The 21,412-nt window shown below is 37.5% G+C and overlaps 1 protein-coding gene across 4 annotated transcripts in view; it reads left to right on the forward strand.

The window, feature by feature from the left end:
- EYA2 (EYA transcriptional coactivator and phosphatase 2) overlaps positions 1 to 21,412 on the forward strand; it is a 234,134-nt gene that overhangs the window by 110,835 nt on the left and 101,887 nt on the right. For all 4 annotated transcript variants that reach the window (XM_023494546.2, XM_031951572.1, XM_031951573.1 and 1 more), the window contains one exon: positions 1,669 to 1,785. In XM_023494546.2, coding sequence (XP_023350314.1) covers positions 1,669 to 1,785 — 117 coding nt within the window. The remainder of the gene's footprint in view (positions 1 to 1,668; positions 1,786 to 21,412) is intronic.

Genomic DNA, 21,412 nt, shown 5'->3' on the forward strand with positions numbered 1-21,412 from the left:
ATATATATGTAAATATAGGTATAAGGGGCAGCTAGATGGCACAATGGGGCCCTGGCCTTGAAATAAGGAAAACTCATCCTTATGACTGCAAATCTGGCCTCTGACACTTAATAGCTATATGTCCCTGGGCAAGTCACTTAATCCTGTTGATCTCTGTTCCCTCATCTATAAAATGAGTTAAAGAAGGAAATGGTGAACCACTTCAGGATCTTAGCCGAGAAAACCTAAAACAGGATCATGGAGAGTCAGACATAATTGAAACAATTGAACAACAGCAACACACATACGCATAGAGAGAGAGAGGTAGGGGAAAGGAGGGAGAAGGAGGAGGAGAGTGAGGAAGAGAACAAATACTTTGCAAACCTTAAAGTGCTGTATAAATGCTAGATTTTACAGGTTTGCTCATATTCATTGTGTTCCAACTTTCCTGTACTGGCATTCTGATCCTAATGTGTAGACAACATCACAACAAAAAAGTAGCCTCATTTTGGAGGGCAAGGAGATGGACCATTAATGTTATGTCACACAAGCTACCTTAGGGCATTCATCTTCTTCACAATTCTGGTGTAAGATTTAAATTCTTCTTTCAAAGGGGATAATATTACCAAAGGCTGTGCCTTTTTTATTTGCCAGTTAGTAGCTCCTGCTAGACAGTGTCCTTTTTTTCAATACCTCATGTGTATGTCTTATAAATATATTCAGATGTCTGTAGTGATATTATTAGTACATGAAGCAAACAGAGCCAGAGTGAGACGCAGTACCTATATAATCCAGTTAATTTTATTAAAATTTTAGATAGAATCTTTTCTTTCAGTTGCTTTGCTTGCAAATGAGGCCAGAATTTGAACTCGGATCTCCCTAAGATCTCTCTCATGTCCAACACTATGCATTGTGGTACCAAGTTACCTTCTATGTTAGAGCATAGAAAACAAAAACAAAAAAACAGACTAAACTCCCAGGCCAGTTCTGTTTTCCAGTGTACCATTCTTTCTTACCTTCTTTTTCCTCATCTTTTCCCCCTTCCTTTTCTTTCCAAATCATTAAATATTCCTTTTCTCTCCTCCACTCCTTGCAACAGTTCAAAATGGTCACAAGTGAGTCCAGGTGGGAAAACGTGGATGGTTCAATTTAAAAATAACCCGTACTCCCAGATTAAAAACAACAACAACAACAAAACAGACACCCATCCTATTAACGATGGATTAAAAATATATCCCTACTTCTGGCAGCAACAATTAGACTTTCTATATTGTAGGTGCTTAATAAATATTTGTTAGAAGAATTACTAAATCTAAGGACTAACAAGGTGACCTAAGCCATCTCTGACTAAAGGGGTCACATCCTCTATGAATGCCCTTTATAACATTCCTGATGTTGTCATCCAGACTCCTAATGAACCATCTTCATAAAAGAATATTAGGCCATTTAATATAAATCACTCATGATACTAAAGCAAGATATAAAGTATGACATTAATAAGCATGATCAGAATTGAAATTGATTAAAAAATTAATAATATTTGTTGGAAGGCCAAATCAATTTTATCTTGTTGAAAGCCTGTAATAAACCCTTCCTGATATGTAGAATTTCAAAGGTTTCCTCATGACTAGGAAGGAGCACATCTAACCACTTATCCTCAGGTATTTGTTTTTTTCTCACCCTGCAAAGGTATCAAAACAGAAGACAGTTTGAACCATTCCCCTGGCCAGAGTGGATTCCTCAGCTACGGCTCAAGTTTTGGAACGCCACCCACAGGACAGACCCCTTACACCTACCAGATGCACGGTCAGTATGATGATGAAATACCCCATTTGGTTTGTCTCCAGTCAGTCAGCTAAATCCACTGTCCTCAGGCACCAATAAATCTACTTTAATTTTGGCCCAGCCTTAGGCAGAACCATGGAGTAGGAAAGGCTTGTCTGTAATTTCTTTCTTCCTGTACCTGATGGTCTGCCAATCTCTGAGGCATAAAAGTCAAGGAATCTCTGAGCAGGAGGGAACCGCAAATATGAGGGATTTAACAGATGGAGAAAATTGAGGTACCGAAAAGATAAGGAACTTTTTCAGGTAATCCCTAGCATTCATATAGTATTTTAAGGTTGGCATAGCACTTTGCAAATATTGTCTCTTGTGATTCTCACAGCAATGCTGAGCAGTAGATGCTCTTATTATTGCCATTTACAGAGTATCTGAGGACAGATTTGAACTCAGATGTCCCTAAGGTCTCCCGTGTCTAACACTCTATCCATTGTGGTACCAATGGTACCACATTGTTCGAGAGAGCATAGAAAACAAAAACAAAAAATACAGACTAAACTCCCAGGCCAGTTCTGTTTTTCAGTGTACCATTCTTTCTTATCTTCTTTTTCCCCATCTCTTCCCTTTCCTTTTTTCCAAATCATTAAATATTCTTTTCTCTCCTGCACTCTTTGCAACAATTCAAAAATAATAATAAGAAAGGTAAAACAGGTTGCTCCAGAAAGCAGCTGTCCCAAGATAAGGTCTGGTCCCCATGGCCCCCTGTAGAATCAGGGAAGTTTTTTACTCTGTTTCCCACATTGATCATGGGAACTTTTCAGGTGATTTTATACGGCTGTGACTGTATCAGGAAGTGTGGGCCAAGCATCCCCCTGTGTTGCTGCAGCAGCTGCGCTGTGTCCCAATTAACTACATTTAGCCTTAATGCTAATGGCTATAAACTGCTATTGACACAACCCAGGCATTTTGTAAGCCTGGATATTTTCCTCCCTAAGTATTTTTTTTTTTAAACACAGAACTCTTAGAAACCATGCACATGTGCTTCATATTAACTTTTTTTTTTTTTAAAGTTGTTCCAGAGGATAAATAAACTCTCAAAACTATTCCCTTTTCAGAATGGGAGATGTTGAGCTTATATTTTAAGGGGGGGGGGGGAGAAATAAAGGAAGTAAGGAAGAAGGCAGGGGAGGGAAAAGGATTGAGATTTGGTTTGAAGGCCAGGAATTCTGGTTGAGAGGGGAAATCAGCTTCCATTTATAAAGTTGGAATATGTGTTTTCTTTTTGCTGTACAATTAGGGGCAGAGTCTCTGACTGCTAGAACTAAAAAGGGATTTGGAAGATAGAAAGTAAGAGGTGCAAGGGATGTTAACTTCATCACCCTACAGATGAGGAAGCAGCTGGTGCAGGACAAAGACTTGCTCCTAATCATACACTGGTAGCAGTGCTAGCTAACTTGGGAACCCAGGTCTCCTAATCCCCACATCCCACCCCTACACACCAGGCTTCTCTGCATAAGATTGTTCAGGTCATTAATATTGCAAAGAATGGCATTTTAGCTTCTTTATGAGTAAAGTAGCATGTTTTTGATTGGATAGGGCTCCTCCTAAGAGTATACCACAAACAAAAGCTAAAGCATCAAAAACCAGTACGTTGTTTCACCTTTGCTTGCAAGTTTGTGTTGAGAGTGTGTTTATGAAAGACAGAGGCAGACAGAGAAAGGAGGAAGAGGGAGAGAGACAGAGAATATGGAAATTCAATGTGATTTTGTTTTATGTATCCAAAATGTGTGAAGAGATTTATTTTGCTTTGTTTCTTTTAAGATTATAACACAGCCATCATGCATGTATTTATGGTGACTCAAAATAGGTAGACTAGCAAAATCTCTTCCTGTGCAGAGATCAGTTCCAGACTAGACACTATCCCTTGAGAACTGTATCCAGTTTTAACCCTAATGGATTATTTAGCCTTAATAGTACATGTATTGAGGCAGCATGATGAATTGAAAAGATTACTGACTTTGGAGTTAAAAGATCTGAATGCAAATCTTGACTCTGATAGGTATTCAATCTCTGTATAAATCCTTTCACCTCCTCTGAGCTTTGGTTTTCTCATCTGTAAAATGGGTCCCCATGATACCTGCCTCCATGAATTGTTGGGGGGGGGGGATGCTTTGTAAACCTTAAGGTGTTATAAAGGAAAGGAATATATTAATATATATGTATGTGTATGCCCCACTTTCCTCAGCTGCCTTTTCTGAATAGGCACTAAGGGCAGAGCAGTTGGGATTGTGGGGGACCGCCCCTTCTTATGGAAGATTTGTTTTAGAAGGAACAAAAGACAAAGGAGAGGAGAGGTGCTTCAAGGATTATGGCATTCGAATTTCAGGTTAAAGTATTAACTCCACCTTGGTAGCTGAAAGGCTCCAGAAACAGCCAGAAATTTCGTTATATTAAAAGTGTCTCATCAACCGATTTTCTAAAGGAGATTGTAGTAATAATTAATATTAATAAAAATAATAGTAGCTAGCATTTATATAATGCTTTAAAGTTTTTAAAGTGTTATTTCATTTGATCCTCATAATATTGTAAAGTAGATACTATTATTCTTATCTTACAAATGAAGGAACAGAGGCACAGAGAAGTCTCAGTGATTTGCCTATTGTCACACAACTTGCCAGTGTCTAGTGTGGGATTCGAACATAGTTCTTCCTGATTTACAGATTAAGCCCTCTCTCCACTAGGAATGAAAAGATCTAAGGTTAATCTTAGTCCTCTTACAAACAGCTGTGTGACTTTTAGCAAATCACCTAACCCTCTCTGAGATCTCATTTTCTTCATCTGTAAATTAGACTTCAACTAGATTATCATTAATGTCATTCCCTATCATTCCAGTATACATTATATCAGTTGATCCCCAAAGCCCTGTGAGTTCAGTAGTGCAGGATTTTGCATCCACTTTTTGCAACTCAGAAAGATAGGTCTTGGTTAAATGACTTACATAAGGTCCCTCAGAGCAGAAACTTAAATTTAGGTCTTCTGTTCCAAGTCAGGCTCCTTAACTTTTTATTTTATCATGGACCCCTTTGGCAATTTGGTGAAAGCTATAGACCCTTTCTTGGAGTAAAGTTTCAAGTTCAGAGGCCCCAAGTTAAGAACTCATGTTCCATAATTCAGGAGTCAAATGGAATTATGTTCTTGTTTCCTAGAAGAATAGTGTACCTTATTTTTTCTCTAACCAGTCATAAGTCCCCTATCTCTTTTCTTAGGCTGTTCCCTAAGATTCAAATATCATACTCAGCATCATGGTCTCCCATTGTGATTCGCCAGTTTCTCTGGGTATATTTGGTTTAAATTTCTCCCTGAGTCTTGTCTTTCCTAGGTTTCTTTCCTCACAATACTTGGTCAAGCTTCTTATTGATCTTTTCCCCTCCTACTTTTATGCTTAGCTGGTTCCTACTGACTAGACAATCAAGGCCATGTACAAACTGGCACTGCTTTAATTTTTCAAGACATTCAACATTTCAGCCAAGAGGAATTACTTATGTGCCTTTAAGAGGTCCTTAGATTTCCCAAATCCCCACCTTTAATTATTCCATACTCTCTGCCTCGGATGCCCTATCTCCCTCTCACCATGACTGCTTGTTGAAATCCTATCCAACCTTCAAGACCCAGTTCAAATAGTATTTCTTTCACAGAACTTTCCATAATTCACTCAGTAGGAAATAATCTTTCTGTCTTCTTTGTATTAGATCTATACTTATTCACCTTTGAGTGCTTTGAGAACCCAACACCATGCTCTATGCATAGTAAGTTCTTAATCATTGTTTAAAGAATTTGTCTTTGGTATTTTCAATCCCTTTATCTAGAGGGGGCAGGATGGTCGTTCTTCCTGTGACAGTATGATTTGGTCATTACTCCAACAGAGAAAGCTTGAGATGATAGGCAGAAACAGCTGAAGTGTGTGTGTGTGTGTATGTGTGTGTGAGTGTGTTTAGGGGCCAAAAAGGGAGCTAAGTTAAGAATAATCCCTAAGAGACTTTTAAAAGCCAAGTTCTTTGCCCGGTTAATACTAGAAAAAAAGAGGTTGGGGGTTTTTTGTGGGGAGAGGGTAGTTGGAGACATGAAAAAGCAGATGTGGAAAATAGAGAATTTGGGGAATATTTTCTAATATTCCCTATTGGAAAATCCTTCCCCCATTCCTTTTCTCTTTCACCACCAACAAAAACAGAATTTTCATTAGCAAGAGGAAATTCTGGAGCTAAGAATTTAAGTTTGGATATCTGCATTTGAATTGAGGACTTTCATTGCAAAGAAGTCAGATGAGTCAGTTTTTTAATAGAGAATGTGGGGTAGTAAGAAAGAGTATAAGACTTAGAATCACAAGACACCTGGGTTTAAATCTGACTCTGCCATTTAAGAGTGGTGACAAGTCACTTTAGTCATGGTAACCTCCGTTTCCCCATTTGTAAAATGAGCATAATGATACTTGTACTACATGTCTCATAGGGTTATTATTAAGAAAGTACTTTGCAAACCTTAGATCGCTATAAAGAGATAATTAGATAAGATGAATTCTAATTAACAGTGGACTTAGGAGAAAATCTTTGTACATAATAGTATCCTCAGTTAAAGAACTGGACTTCTCAATTAAAGGACATATCCATGATGAGCTGTAGGTAAAAGATGAAACTGGAGGTGTGGGAGTATTATCAAATTAGCCTTCAAGTTGAAAATTCTGCCGACAGATAAAACTTAGGATAAATTCCAATAGTCAGTGCCATAAGGAGATACTAGGTGCAGTGCAGTGAAAGACCACTGGACAGAGAACCTATATTTTAATCCTGATTCTTTCTCTAATTTGCAGTATGATCTTGGGTAAGTACTTTCCTTTTCTAGAACTACATTTCTTTATACAATAAAATAGTTTTGTTGTTCCACCACTTCAGTTGTGTTGGATTCTTGATCCCATTTGTGATTTTCTTGGCAGAGATATTAGTGTAGTTTACTATTTCCTCCTTCAGCTCAATTTTTACAAATGAGGAAACTGAGGCAAACAGAGTTAAGTGACTTGTTAGTGTCTAGCAAATGTCTGAGGCTGGATTTGAACTCCTGACTCCAGATCTGAAGCTTGATTGACTGTGCTACCTAGCTGCTCCAATAAGAGAGTTGGATAAGATAATAATAGTAAAAATTATCATCACAGCCTGCATTTATATAGCATTTTAAAGTTTGAAATCACTTTTACAACTATCTCATTTTATTCTCAAAATAGTGCTGGGAAGTAGGTACTAGTATTATTCCCATTTTATAGGGAAGCTAATTGAGACAGACTCAAGTATAGTTATTTACCGCCAATTATACATCAGATTTGAGCTCAATACTTGTGACTCCACATTCAGTACACTATAGCCATAACTGCTTCTAGTTGCTGAGTTTTATGGAACAGATTTAGGATTAGAATTATACGTTGTATTACTTTACTGAACCTGTTGCTGCTGCCATAGAACTGGATCTTTGGTAGGTGATAGTAAATAGTTAAAGAGTAGCATGATGTAGTAGAAAGAACACTAAATCAGTTTACCCGCCTGTATGGAAGAAGTGTTTGGGGGAGACATCTAAAATGGATTTAGGTTTGATTTTTTTTAAGATGAAGTACATTTGTTAGGAACTTGTATATGAAGTTCACATTAAAGTAATTTGATCGGGATTCATTGAAGATAATTGTAATAATAGAAGTACCAACATATCACACAAATTATGTGTTGATATTGTCATACAAGCAGCATGTTGATATTTTGGGAGAAGGAAAAGCAGCCTTGAATTAAAGGTCCTAGAAGTAAAGGTTATCTGCAATATATTATCCTGCCAGAGTTTCATAAAATGAGAAATGTTTTTTTAGAATAATAAATTATATGCTTTAATAAGCCCCCCCCCAAAAAAAAAGAAAAGAGAATTGTGAGCCTGAGTAACAAAAGTCATTTCCTCCTCCTCCCTTCCCCCACCAAACATCTGTCAGCTACAAGGACCACAGAGACATGTAAATGTCTGATACCATCTGGATAGGGTACTGCTGCCCTCCTGATATTGAGTGCTTGTTGTCTCCCTATCTGTCTTCCCTGCCTAAGGGACTAGATTCATTTTCAAACCCTTAGCTTTTGAAAGCTAAGGTGGGCAAATAAAAGACTGGCTGGTGTGAGTACATGACTGAGAAGAAAGAACTTTACCTTTTGATCAGTACCTCATATTTAAAAGGTATCTGATTTGTTAGAGTGTTTGTATGATCAAATAAGGCAAAAGAACTTCATGACCTCTAAAGCAATATAAATGTATAAGAGATTATCTATAGACTGTCCCAAAGGTCTTGGTACAATTTAATGGATTAAGAACTTTTAATATTATTTAATTTATTAATTTTAATTTAATATTAAATAATATTAAAAGCTTTGAAACATTTAAAACCACTAAGACCTTTGGGACAGTCTACATTGGCATGATAAGAATGGCTTTGGACTTGGAATGTGGAAGTTTGTGCCCCAGTCCTAATTCTGCTAATCAATGTTATTGACTTTGATCAATATTAATTATCAGTATTATCAATCATCTCAATATTAAGTACCTCCTATGTACCAAGGATTGTACTTGAATACTAGAGATCCAAAAAAAGGCTGAAAAAAAATCCCTACTCTCAAAGAGCTCACCTTCTAATGGAGGGACAATATAGAGATAAAAATTAGAATAAATTGGAGACCATTCTAGAGGGAAAACAATAACATTAACTGAGGCCTAGAAGTAGTGACTTCCTCAAGGTCACATAGCTAGTAACTATGTGAGGTGGGCTTTGAATGTAGGACTTCCAGTGTTCTATCCCCTGTATATTGTTTTCCTTGGAAGCTTGATAGAATGGGAAGAGCAGTTTTAGGCAGATTACTTAGTCTCTGTAAATCTCGGTCTCATCTTTTGTAAAATGGAAGAATCAAATTTGATATTTTTAAAGTCTTATCTGTCTCTAAATATGTCTGTATTGTCAGAGAAGTGGTAGAAAACATATCATTAATACCCATTAGATCTAAGTTTTCAGATCTAAGGCAAAAAAAAACAGTTCATCAATAGTTATTTATTTAGCATCTACTTTGTACCTAGTGTTTAGAAAGCCAGCTCCATGCTGCAAAGAACTAGGTCCAAGTTCTATCTCTGACATCTGCTGACTGTACAACTCTGGGCAAGTTACTTTATTTCTCTGACCAACAAGATTGAAGAGCAAGAAGGAAAGATAATAAGCATTTATAAAGTACCTTCTGTGTGCCAGATATTGTATTAAGTGATTTACAAATATTCTTCCATTTGTGGATGTTGTATTATCCCCATTTTAGTTGAGGAAATTGAGGCAAAACAGCAGTTAAACCACTTGTCCAAAGTCACACAACTTATATATATATATCGGAAGTAAGATTTGAAATCTGGTCTTCCTGAGTACAGGCCCACTGATGTATCCACTGTGTACCACCTAGCACAGATGGTCCCACCCTGAGTTTCTTCAGAGTTCCCTTTATTAATGACATCACAGATCTGTCCTCTAATCTATAACCTACATGTCAGCACAATAACAGCCACTAGGATTAAAAGGAAAGCTATTTTGGTGGTATTTAGCACATAATTCTGGATGTATTATGTTAAAAGTTAATTTGTTAAAGTTCTTCTATGTCACAGATATGATATTGATATCTAAACCAGGAAGCACCAAAACAGAGAAAGAAAATTACAGACCAATCTTTCTAATGAATATTGATGCAAATAATTATATAAATATATAAAGATGCAAATAATTAAATATTAGCAAAGAGATTATAGCAATTTATCAGCAAGATCAACAATAGGACCAAGTGAGATTTATATCAGGAATGCAGGGCTGGTTCAATATCAGGAAAACTATTGTCCTGATTAATAACAAAACTAACAGAACTCATATGATAATCTCAATAGATGCAGAAAAAGCTTTTGACAAAAAGCTGATTTGTTAAGCTTACTCTCAGTGGTGCACTGGGTTCATCTCTAAATAGAACAACACACATAAATAAAGCCTGATCCCTTCCCTCATAAAGTTCACAATATAACATCATAATTAAGACAAGTAAACAGATACAAATATAATATAAATTAAAACTTAAGTGCATTTGAGGATAAAGTAGCCTATTTGTATTTTAAATAAATATGCTATGTAACTATAACTTTCTTGTTTCTTTATGGAAAGAAATAATAATACACATACACACACACACATATATTAAATGAATGAGCTATTTTACCACCACTTTGGAGATGGGGGAGATATTGTCTATTAATTTTGAAAAGCAAGAAAATACAGCACCTTATTTAGGGCACACACTCCCACCATGATAATTCCCTAGTGATAAAAAAAAAAAAGAGAGAGAGAGCAGCATGTTCTAAGTCCTCTAGGGCAATATGCCCTTCTGCTCAGTAATTGAAAAGGATAATTAAGGGGTTCAGAGCAGGAGGAAAACATAGCTCCAGGCTCAGAGGTATTTATTAGAAGGACTCTGTGTATAGATGCACATCTTGGGGCCTGGCTCAGAGAGAAACCTAAAATGGGTCCCAGGCAAGGTTACAGGATAAATAATTTGCACACTTTCAGTAAAGCAATTTGTTCTGCTTCTAAAGTTTTATTGGAAAGAGGGTCAGAGAGAGAAATGAGCCCAATTTTTTTTTTCTTTTTAAGATTCAAGTAATTCTTGAGAATAACACTCGCATCTAGATGGGAGCCATAGAAAAATTCCCCAAGATTTTCCCAGCTTAAATGTGATTGTTATCAATCTCATTTACATATTGAATAATTTTCCCAGCCTCCAGGGAGTCATCTGTCTGCTAACACTAATCCCCTACCTGTAGACACTGCTACTATTCTGTTGTTGTTTTAATTTCCTTCTTCCTTTATTCAAGTCTGATACTCTCTTGTCTCCCTAGCTCAGTCAATACCCAAATTCATAGATTTATAAACTTGAAGATCTGGGAGAGCCTTTGGCAAGGAGTCATAGTCCAACCCTCTGATTTATAGGGAAGGAAACTGAGAGAGAATTAAGAGTTTCATCTCTAATCACACAGCAAGATTTCCCTCTCTGTTAATTGCACCAGCATGTCAGGAATGCTGAGGACTTTTTTGTTTATTTGCTCACTTCTACAGTGGCTGCCCAGACTCCTTTCCAGAATTTCAGGCAGGCATGTGGACAAGGCAGGCAAGCCAATGCTTGGATCACTGTTGCTCCAACCACAGGTTTCTGTTGTCCAAGAAACAGGCTGCCCAACACAATTGCACAACAACCTAAACTGTAGCCTGAGGCTCTCACAGCTGTTAGATTTGGTGGGTACACTTTTCCATTCTCCAAGCTTCACTGGTCTATTCTAAAAATTGGGGTTCAGATCCACAGGCATGATTTTGGCAAATGGTCATATTGGAGAAAGACAGGTCCTTGAGGAATGTTTCCCTTGGGAGAGAGTCAACTTGAGGGCCCAATTTCTCCCAGACTTTTGGAAATCGGTACAGCTGAAACTCTCAGCTTCCTTGACAACTTACGATCTGCTACTGAATCATTAATTGTGTGGACAGCCTATGTCATTGCAATCCAAAAAGTGAAAATTGCATAGAACTGAATTTATGCTGCTTATTCAAAATGGGGAATATCACATTCTCCGGTATTTGTCTCATTCAGCACAGAGCTTAGCTCTGATTGTTCTTGTGGTAGCAGGGAATGTATTTTTGTTTCTGTTTGGAGGAAGTATGCTGAGTTCCTTATTTTTTTTTCCATTACAGTATAGCAAATACCTAAGGTTACCTATTTGTTTTGTGCAGATTGATAGGATGGAATTTAGAGCACTGAGTTTAAACTAAAAGACATAGAATCTCAGAACTAGAAGAGATCTGAAGAATCATTTTAGTTCGGCTTCCTTAATTGACAAGAGAAGGAACTTGAGCTCCAGACACGGGAAATATCTCACCAGTGGAGTTGTAATTGGTTAGTGACAGAACTGAGACTACAGAATTAGGTGTATGCTCTCCTGTATGATTGTTACATTTTCAGTAAAGAGCTTTTTCACCTTTATACTGTAAACAAGAGCTTGATTTGGCTTTGTTGTTGTTAATCATCTAGACTTAAGAAAGTGATGGAGAAAATGTTAAAAATGCAAATTAAACTTGAAAGGGTCATGCATACATTTTTTTTTCCTGGAGAGCCCCTTGTTAAGCATTTACCAGCACACTGCAACTAGAACCTCGTTTTTCCAGACTTATAATTCTTCTAAAGCAAGCCAGCAACTTTGTATTAGTAGTGCTAATATGAAAGTATTGACTGCTTACTGAAAACAGCACTGGCAAAGGAATCAGGGCATCTGCATTCTATTCCTAAGCCTGTTCACTAACTGTGACCCAGGGCAAGTAACTTAAATTCACAAACCTCAGTTTCCTCATAATAGTAAATGGAATTGAGGAATGTTTGTCCTCCTACTTGTGAAGATCAGATGAAATAATGTGCATGGAAGTATTTTTGCAAAACACTCTCTGAGAAGATGCAGAGTAATTATATATATATACATTTTTGCAAGAAGGCATGACTGATATTACAGTCTGAGATTTCCTTGTCACGTGGAAGAAATGTTGGGTTCTCAAAATCATTGTCTTTGGTGAGCGTGTTCTGACAGGTCCTTCCCTACTGGACAGGCTTCAAGTATGGGCAAAGAGAAGTTCTGTATGTCTCTAATCAAAGAACCCGTCTTGCTTAGTACAAAAAGACTCCTATGCCAGAAGAATGGTCTCCAAGAGATGAATTTGAGAAAGAAACATGGCAAAGGCAATCTGATGAACCAATGACTAAAGCCCGAAGGGTTATTGGGCTGCCTGCTCATCTGCTGAAGGATTGTGGTGTTAGATATTCCTGATGAAGAACTGTGTAGGACAAATTTGAAGTGGTGGGTTTGGAGTTTTGTTGTTATTGTTGTTTTTAACCTCTTAATGTGTCAAAAATGGCATTTATGTGGGTAATTGTCAGCATTCTCAGCTGGGGTTTCTGTCTTCTACTCTAAAGAGTTATCCTGGAAGTATAGATGGCAAGGGGAAATTAGTGACCCGAGTCCAAATTCTGATTTTACTGAGTGGCAAATCACTTCCATCTCTTGAGCTCAGTTTTCTTCTCTATAAGGTAGGAGGAATGGGCTAGGTGATAGCCAAGGTTCCTTGAATGGGCTAAATGATAGCCAAGGTTCCTTCCATGATCCCTTTTCCCCCAGATCACGTCTTTCTTTCCAATCTTGATTGTTGTTTGCATTTCTGGACTTCATGCATCCCATTGTAACAAAATTACCAATTTACATTTTAGTTATTTTTGTATATATGAGTCATATCTCCCTGGTCAACTGTATACCTCTTGAAAGCAACTTCTTTGTCTTCCTTTCTGTATACCTTTGCCGTTAGTCTGGGTCAGTGCTCTGTACCCAGCAGCTACTTGCCAAATGTTTGTTGAACGGGGCTAGGGAAGATAGAGAATTACTTTGGCCATGAAAGAGATAGACTTTTAAGGTTGGAATCGCATAGTTATCTAGGGTAACTTCTTTGTTGTTATTTTAGGGGGGCTGGGGCCAAATTTAGGAAATGACCTCAGAGGTCCTAGTGCTAGATATTTGTAGGTTCTGTAAAAACCAGTTTTCTGCATCCAGGCTTGGACTGCTACAACTGCCAAGGATCAGAGGAAATAGCAGGCAGTCCTGGAATCTTACAAAAGACAGCATGGCACTGCCCCCCACCAAGGCGGGGGGACATTGAGAAATCCACCGTGACCCTGCATAGGGTCATCAAAAGGCTGGGCTGAGCAATGAAAGGGCAAAAGAATGTGCATGGCGCACTGTCCCCAAGACCGCTCGGCTTTGTAAAACTGAAACCTCCCTGGCAGGAGGGGCAGGTCAAGGCTCCCCCTTCCCAGCTGGCTTGTATTAGTCTCAGTCTAAGACTGTGGCGGCAGGAGCCTGCTCCATACCCTGGCAAGTTCAGTGAGGGGAGGCCTCCTTCAGGAGGGGTCAAATCTCACTCTTTACAGTATAAATAAAGGTCCCCTTCCCCTCCTGCTCCCACACATATCAGCACAATCTCTCTTTCAAAGATTTCAAAACACCGGAGCAGACCGTGCTAAATTGACTTGATTGTTTTAAAACTAGCCAAAAAAATAAAATTAAGAGAGTCTTTCTATCCCAGGTTTCTGTTGTTTCATAGAGGACCATAGCCCCTGGAGGGAGCTGTGCTCGTGGCCATCCTAGCTGCCCTTTCTGTGGCCTGAGAAACTTTGATGTTTGCTGGGGGAGGTGGGGAGAGAGGGGCAGGGTTGTTCTAGGCTTATGATTTAAGTTGGGAAGGAGAGTGAGGTGACAAGATAGCAGAGTAACTAGGCCCATTTCAGCCAGTGCAGTTAGACTGAGTTTTAACTCTTGTGGAAGCATGGGAAATCCCTAATTCTCCAGATTCCCCTGGGTTATCAATATGCTCAATCCCCACCCAGGAGTTGAGACTGTTAGATTCTTTCCACCTACAAGATGAAACAAAGAGCAAATAGAAGTCTGTTCTGGGATGTTTCATGCAGGGTTTTGATATATTTTAATTATAAATGTAATAGGATAAGGATTAAATTAGTTAACAAGCATTTGTTAAGCATCTCCTATTTGTTAAAGATTTTGCAGAGAAAGGCAAAAAATAACCTCTCAACGGTCACTGTCTAAAAGTTAAGACATCTCAGAATGAAGGTATTAAGAAATAAAATCTGTAATTTCATTTCTCATAAGGAATGAATGCAGAAAGTCCTTAAACAGGTCTGTACCTTTTCTGTAACTTACATGGTTCTTTAAAAAGTGACTTGATTTCTCCCTCAAGTTCCATTAGCCAGTGTGTGTGTAAATTAGAATTTGAACTCCAAGATTCATTCTCTCTTCACTACACTGATTTTTCTTATAAATGAAATTACCATCAATAAAGACAATCAAGTAAATATATCTAGCAAGGGACAAAATTAATTTTCATCAGGAAGGCAAAGAATTCACACCCAGCAAACTAGCAAAGAAAACAATTTAGTTCTGTGTCCCTTTCCAAGTTCTGCCATCTTTGAGTTTTTCTTGTTAGTTTAGAGGGGGGTTTGGTTTTTATTTTGTTGCTGTTTTTGGAAGGTAAGATTTGAAACATTTTTTTTTTAATAATGGTCATCAGCGTGTGTACTGTTTTGCTTCTGTTCATTTTTTAACACATACAAGTCTTTCCCTCTTTCTTCATTTTACTTCTTTTGAGTGGCATTCTACTATGTTAACAAATCACAGTTCTGTTATTTTCCAATTGTTAGGCATATTATATAGGTTGTTTACAGTTTTTGGGGGGAAGCTAATTACAAATAAAACAACTATAAATAGTTTGGTAGGAAGAATCTTCTTTTTTTCCTATTATAATTTCTAAGTAGAAATTTAATAGTAGAATTGCTGAGTCTCAAAAAGTATTACTACTCCAGGGACTTTGTGTTATATATTACCATTTTTATTGTTGTTCAATCATTTTCATTTGCATCTGACTCTTCATGACCCAACTTGGGATTTTCTTGGCAAAGGTATTGGAGTGTTTTGCCATTTTCTTCTCCCAGCTCATTGTACGGATGAGAAAACTGAAGTAAATGGAGTTAAGTGACTTGCCCAGGGTCACACAGCTAATAGGTAATTTGGGTCATATTTGAACTCAGGAAGATGAGTCTATCCTCTGCACCACCTTGCTGCCCACATATTACTACACTGCTTCTCAAAATGTTGGTATTAATCCACAGACACACCAACATTTAATAAACATTTTTCCCAAGAGTCCTGCCAACACTGAAATTTATTATTTTTAAAATATTTTTACTATCCCATTAAGCAAAAGGTAGTGTTTTAAGGTTGTCTTTGTTTCCATTTTTCCTAATTGTTAGGCAATTTGAGAATCCTTTATTTGATTTGTAACAGTTTTCATGTTTTAGGACTACATATTATAACTTTCGTAAGAAAATGTCCATTTCTTATAGATTTGGGGTGTCAGACCTCTGATATATTTACTTGATAAAAGTTTACCAACTTGTTTCTTTTCTTCTAATTTTAGAAATATTGTTTTGCATTATACAAAATCTCTTTAAAGAGTCAGATTCATTAGACTCCATTGATTTATCTTGTTGTATTGATTAAAAGGTCCCTCTTATAATTTAAATAGATTATTCATTTTTTTCTATTTTTTCTTTGTAAAAATTTTAGATCACTTAAAGAATTTTTTATGGTATTTGATGTGAAGTGTGAATCCAAACTCTTTTTTTTTTTACCCTGTACAGCCACTTCAATTTTTATCAAATTCTGTTGCCTGTTTTTTCATAGGATGGAGTTTATCAAACATCAGTTTTTTTTATATTCATCAGATGCTATTTCTGGGTTCTATGTTCTATTCATTTATCAGTAGTTATAATCGGTGTTTTAATAATGTTAATGTTATGTATCTTTAGCAAGTTTCCTTTTTCATACTTATTCTTGATAGTTTGTTTATTTTTATAAGAATTTTATAACGAATTTATTTTATTTTCTGAAATAAACTTTTCTAGAATTTTTATATTTTAAGGTTTGATTGGTGTAAAATTGCTTAATTTGAGAAATATTCTGTTCTTATTATATTTGCCTGATGAATCTATGAGCAAGAGATATTCTCTTATTTGTTTGGTTATAACTTAACACATTAAAACTTATTTTGAAACTGCTTTTGTATAGATTTTCATTAATGATAAGATTAAAATTATAGATTCTAGAATCAAGAAAACTTGGATCTCACCTCTGATGGGACTGTGGGCAAGTCATTCAGTCTCTATCTGTAAAATGTTAATAATGCCTTAAGTATCTAAATTCAAGGTTACTATTGATGCTTCCCATCCTTGATTACTTGTTTCGGTTGTGTCCAATTCTCTGTGACCCCATTTGGGGGTCTTCTTGACAAAAAGATACTATAGTGGTTTACCGTTTCCTTCTCCAGCTCATTTGACAGATAAGGAAACTGAGGCAAACTGGGTTAAGTGACTTGCCTCGGGTCATATAGCTAGTAAAAGTCTGAGGCCAGACTTAACCTCAGGAAGATGATTCTTCCCGACTCTAGTCTCAGAACTCTATCCACCCTGCTATCTAAGTGCCCCTCGGCTTCTCATTGCCGAGGTAATGATCTGAAGGTAAAGATCTGAACTCTATTTGTTGTTAACATATAGCAAAGTGACATTTATTCACATGAAAGTACTGTATATTCTTTAACTTAGAGCATATGTTATTCAAAATTAGTCTAATATTCAAATGGTGAACTCATATATATATATAACAAGACCAGAAAGCTTAGCAGTGTGGTTTGCTTATATTCTAATCCCTTTTTTTCTGTGTACTTCATGGGAGTAGATCAGTGATTCTCAAAGTATGGTCTAGAGAATCCTGGGGATCTCTGAAACCCTTTTAGAGGGTCTATAAATTCAAAAATAGTTTTTATTTCCAATATGATAAATGTCTATAAATATAATCCAGATAAACAAAAATGCTTTGGAGAGTTCCTCAATAATTTTTAATAGGATAAAGATACAGAAAACAAAAGTGTGAGAACCACTGGAGTAGATGGAGGAAGGTACGGCGAGGGGCATCCTGAATACATCATTTCAATTCAGCAAACATATATTAAGCACCTACTTTTTGCTGAGCTATAGGAATACAAAAGTAGTTGATATACAACATAGGTTTTGCTCTCAAGGAATCTAATCTAATGTTATGCAAACAACTGTGCTAGAGGGGAGAGTGTGATAGGTGAAAAAGATTGACTCTTGTGGTGGGATAAAGTGGTGGCTGGTTCTTGTTCTGGCTGGCAGCTGTTTCACATAGTTGGGTGTGGGAAGAGAGCAGGGAGGGAGGATTTTGATGACAGTAACCAGTCTACGTGCCACAGAACAAATGGCCCATGTGCCAAACCATGTTATGCTAGGAGATGCATGCGATAAGGGAAGGACAAGTTGACATTTAAAGTTTCTTCCAGCTCTTAAGAGTCAGCGATTCTGATCTGGGCTCATGTACATATATTTTGCCTCATGTTGAATCGATAAAGAACCTGAAACATGGAACAGAATGATATAATTGAAATAGATTTCTGGAATTCTGTGATTATTGCTCTGAGAGACCTTTTTTCAAGAAGGACTCGTGGTTTCTTCATGAAGGCATAAAAACTCAGCCCAGCTATGGCTGCCTCTGATCTCCATCATATCTTATCACAGCATCATGCTTGAGGGTGAATATTGTACTCAACTCTACAAAGTACTTCTGCATGAATCTCTGCATTTTCAGGCTGCTTCTGTTTTTCCTGGCAAGGTTATTTCAGGGAAATGGAAGCTCAAAGAAGCACTTGAATGTGTGTTTCCAGCACAACACTAAACATATGAAACAAAACTCTCATCTCTCGGTCTTGAGAAAGAAACTACTCCAAGTAGAAAGCCATCCCTTTCATGAAGGATGGGCTCAGGCAGACACCATCTTGTGCAGTGTTAGGGAAGTTCTCACTTCCTCTGGTTAGAAGGCTAGCTTTGAGAATCTTCTCAAAGGTGGTAGTCCATGGTTTGTCTGAAGTCATATCTGAAAGTCATGGTGAATGTAAAAGATTGGTGCTTGATAAACCCATTCTTTAAAAATGCATTGAGGAATAAAATTTTAAAAAGATGCCAGGAAAATTGAAATAGCTTTATGACCCCCAAAATTGGGTTTGGATCCACACCTCATATCAAATAACATAAAGAATTCTTTAAGTGATCTATTTTAAAAAACACAAAAACATTAGGAAAAAATGATTAATGAATTTGTCTCAATTATGAAAAGGAGAGCCATTTTTATTTTCATTGGTAAAATAAGGGAAATCAATGGAGACAAAATGGATGAATTTGATCTCATAAAGAGATCTTGCACGCTGCAAAATACTATCTTTAAAATGAATGGAAAAGAAATAGGTTAGGAAAAGTAGATAAAGTAAATATATGTAGCTCTGTTGGAATTCTTCCACCATAAGAGAACCATGTGGAGTCTTTTCCTGTGAGAAGCCAAATTCTTTAAAATAAAGAATCTTTTCCTTTGCAGCATGAAATCCTACCAGTGTTTAATTTTGTTTGGTGGGGGTGAGAGTTAGGGGTTTAGAGTCAATCAGAAGAGGGGAAGGACACTCAGTTTAGGGTAACTTTGAGGCAGCCAGTGTCATAATGGATGGACTATTGGATTTAAAAGTCAGGAAGATCTGAATTAAAATCCTGCCTAGACACTCTCTAGCTGGGTGTCCCATAGCAAGTGAATTAATTCCTGTGCCCCATTTTCTCTATCTGAGGATAATTCCTACCTCATTAGATTGTGCTCAGGATCAAAAGAAGTAATTGATGTGACCCACTTTGCAACTCTTAAAGCACTATCTAAATGCTAGCTTTTGTTATTGTTATCATTAGTTGGGAGCCACTACTGCAGGGTTATGGCAGCTGTCATGGACCTCTTGGCCTGCAGGAATCATGTTACCACCTTTTCTGAAATGATGGATGCAGACCTGTTAAAGGGCAGAGATGGGGGCTGAGCTTTGAAGATGGAGTGGTTCTAAGATCTCACCACAATCTTTGGGAACAGTTTAAAAGTTCAGCTTGATTCATCAGGACCTGTCCTTTTCGCTGCTTGAAACCTGTCTCTGGACAGCCAGAATCTGGAACATACTAACCCAGGGCCACTCCTGTGCAAGGTTTGCCAGCATCAAACCTGCCCCTGGCTACGTGCAGGGGATTGAAGTGAGCCGAGTTGTTCAGCAGAAGGATTGTGCTATTGGGTAGGACTCCATAAGACGGAATGAAGCTGAATCCACCCTAGGAAGAGCAATGAGAAGAGAGGTTTTTTATTTGTCTTAACTTCAAGGTGACATTAGTATTAGATGCAGGAACTTTTGAATTCTGAAAATAACTAATAGGCATCTGGCATAGTGAATGGAGTCAGGGAGAATCTGGATTCAAATGCAGACTCTTAAGTTAGATGAGACAGTTTGGTTCAGTGAAGAGAGAAGAGGAGTTGGACTCCATGTAGGGGTCTTCTGGCAAATATTCAGCAACCAGCCAGGAATAGGGCGAGCATTTACACTCGGCACACGCTTAAGTTTAATCTGCATTATTAACAGGAGCAACCGATTGGCACAGCGGATAGACCACTGGGCTTGGAATCAGGAGGACTTATCTTCATGAGTTCCAATATTGTCTCAGATACTTTCTAGCTGTGTGACTCTTGATAAATCTGTCTGCCTCAGTTTCCTCATCTATAAAATGTTAGAGAATGAAGTGGCAAACCACTCCAGTATGTTTATTTGTCAAGAAAATCCTAAATGGGTTCACAGAAAGTCAGGCAACTCAACAACAGTAACGAAACACTGTTAACTTTTTTTCTATCACTTAAGTCCAGAGATCAGGGAAATCACAGACCAAGGCTTTGTCCATTTCTGAGGTGTAAATGCTCATACTGAAAATTCAATACCCCCTTGATTTTAAGGACCCAAGTTCCAATTTGAGCTCAGCCACTTATCACCTGTGGAACCTCAGGCAAGTTATTGAACTTTTCAGAGCTTTTGTTTTCCTCATGTATAAAATGAGGGATTTGGACTCCTTGACTTCTAGAATATTTTTTTCAGATTAACATTTGGGATTCTATATTGCTAGTCTAGAGGCTAGTGGAAATCATAGGTCTGGATTGCTGTGACCTTTCCACCTCTCCCATCACCACTTAAAAAAAAAAAAAGAAATGATAATGACTTTCAAACTATGTGGAATAGAAGAGTTTATTGGATATCGCATCTGTCCAGAACCACACACTTCATGATGCTTTTCAAGATCTGATGAACACGCAGTGCTTTATGAATTGAAGGACCAAGGAAACAAGGTAGCTTTGATCTGAAAATTCTGGGAAAACTTAAGGAAAGAAGTGTACTCTCCTAAATGAGTTACTACTGGGAATTTTTCTATGTCTCTGGTGTACATGGGCCAGTCAGTGAGAATTTACTGGTCTCTGGATGGAACCATTATGCCTAATGGCAAACAGTTAAGACAGATAAGTCTGTAGGCATATGGGTTAAGTTTATATTCTCTCTGAGTAAGCCAACATATCCAGTAGAAATGCCTGACAACAGTGTAACATTTTATTAGATTCCTTGCCCAGTAAATGCCAGCAGATGTTGTAGGATTGGGAACCTTATGAGGCACTAGAGTATTGCTTGTGGGAGGTCACTTTGGTGAGCACTTGACCTCTCTATCTGAAAAAGTATCAATTTGGAGAAGGTAATATTTATTACCAGGAAACTTTAGACTAAAGACTGTAAAGAAACTTTTTGAATGACCACCCCAGTCAAAAACCAGATGTTGGCCATTTACCGTGGTCCCTGGAATATGACCTCAAGCAAATTTTCATTTGCATGGTTTTTTTCTACCAGTGGCCATTGCCTCTTATAGAGACCAATCACCCAAGTGACTCATCATTGCAATAGGTGAATGGCTGGGATTGCAAAGCACTGAGCAAATCATCTTCTGATGATTCTTTTTTGCCT

The sequence above is a fragment of the Sarcophilus harrisii genome, chromosome 2 (assembly GCF_902635505.1).
Source record: "Sarcophilus harrisii chromosome 2, mSarHar1.11, whole genome shotgun sequence".
Classification (NCBI taxonomy): Eukaryota; Metazoa; Chordata; class Mammalia; order Dasyuromorphia; family Dasyuridae; genus Sarcophilus; species Sarcophilus harrisii.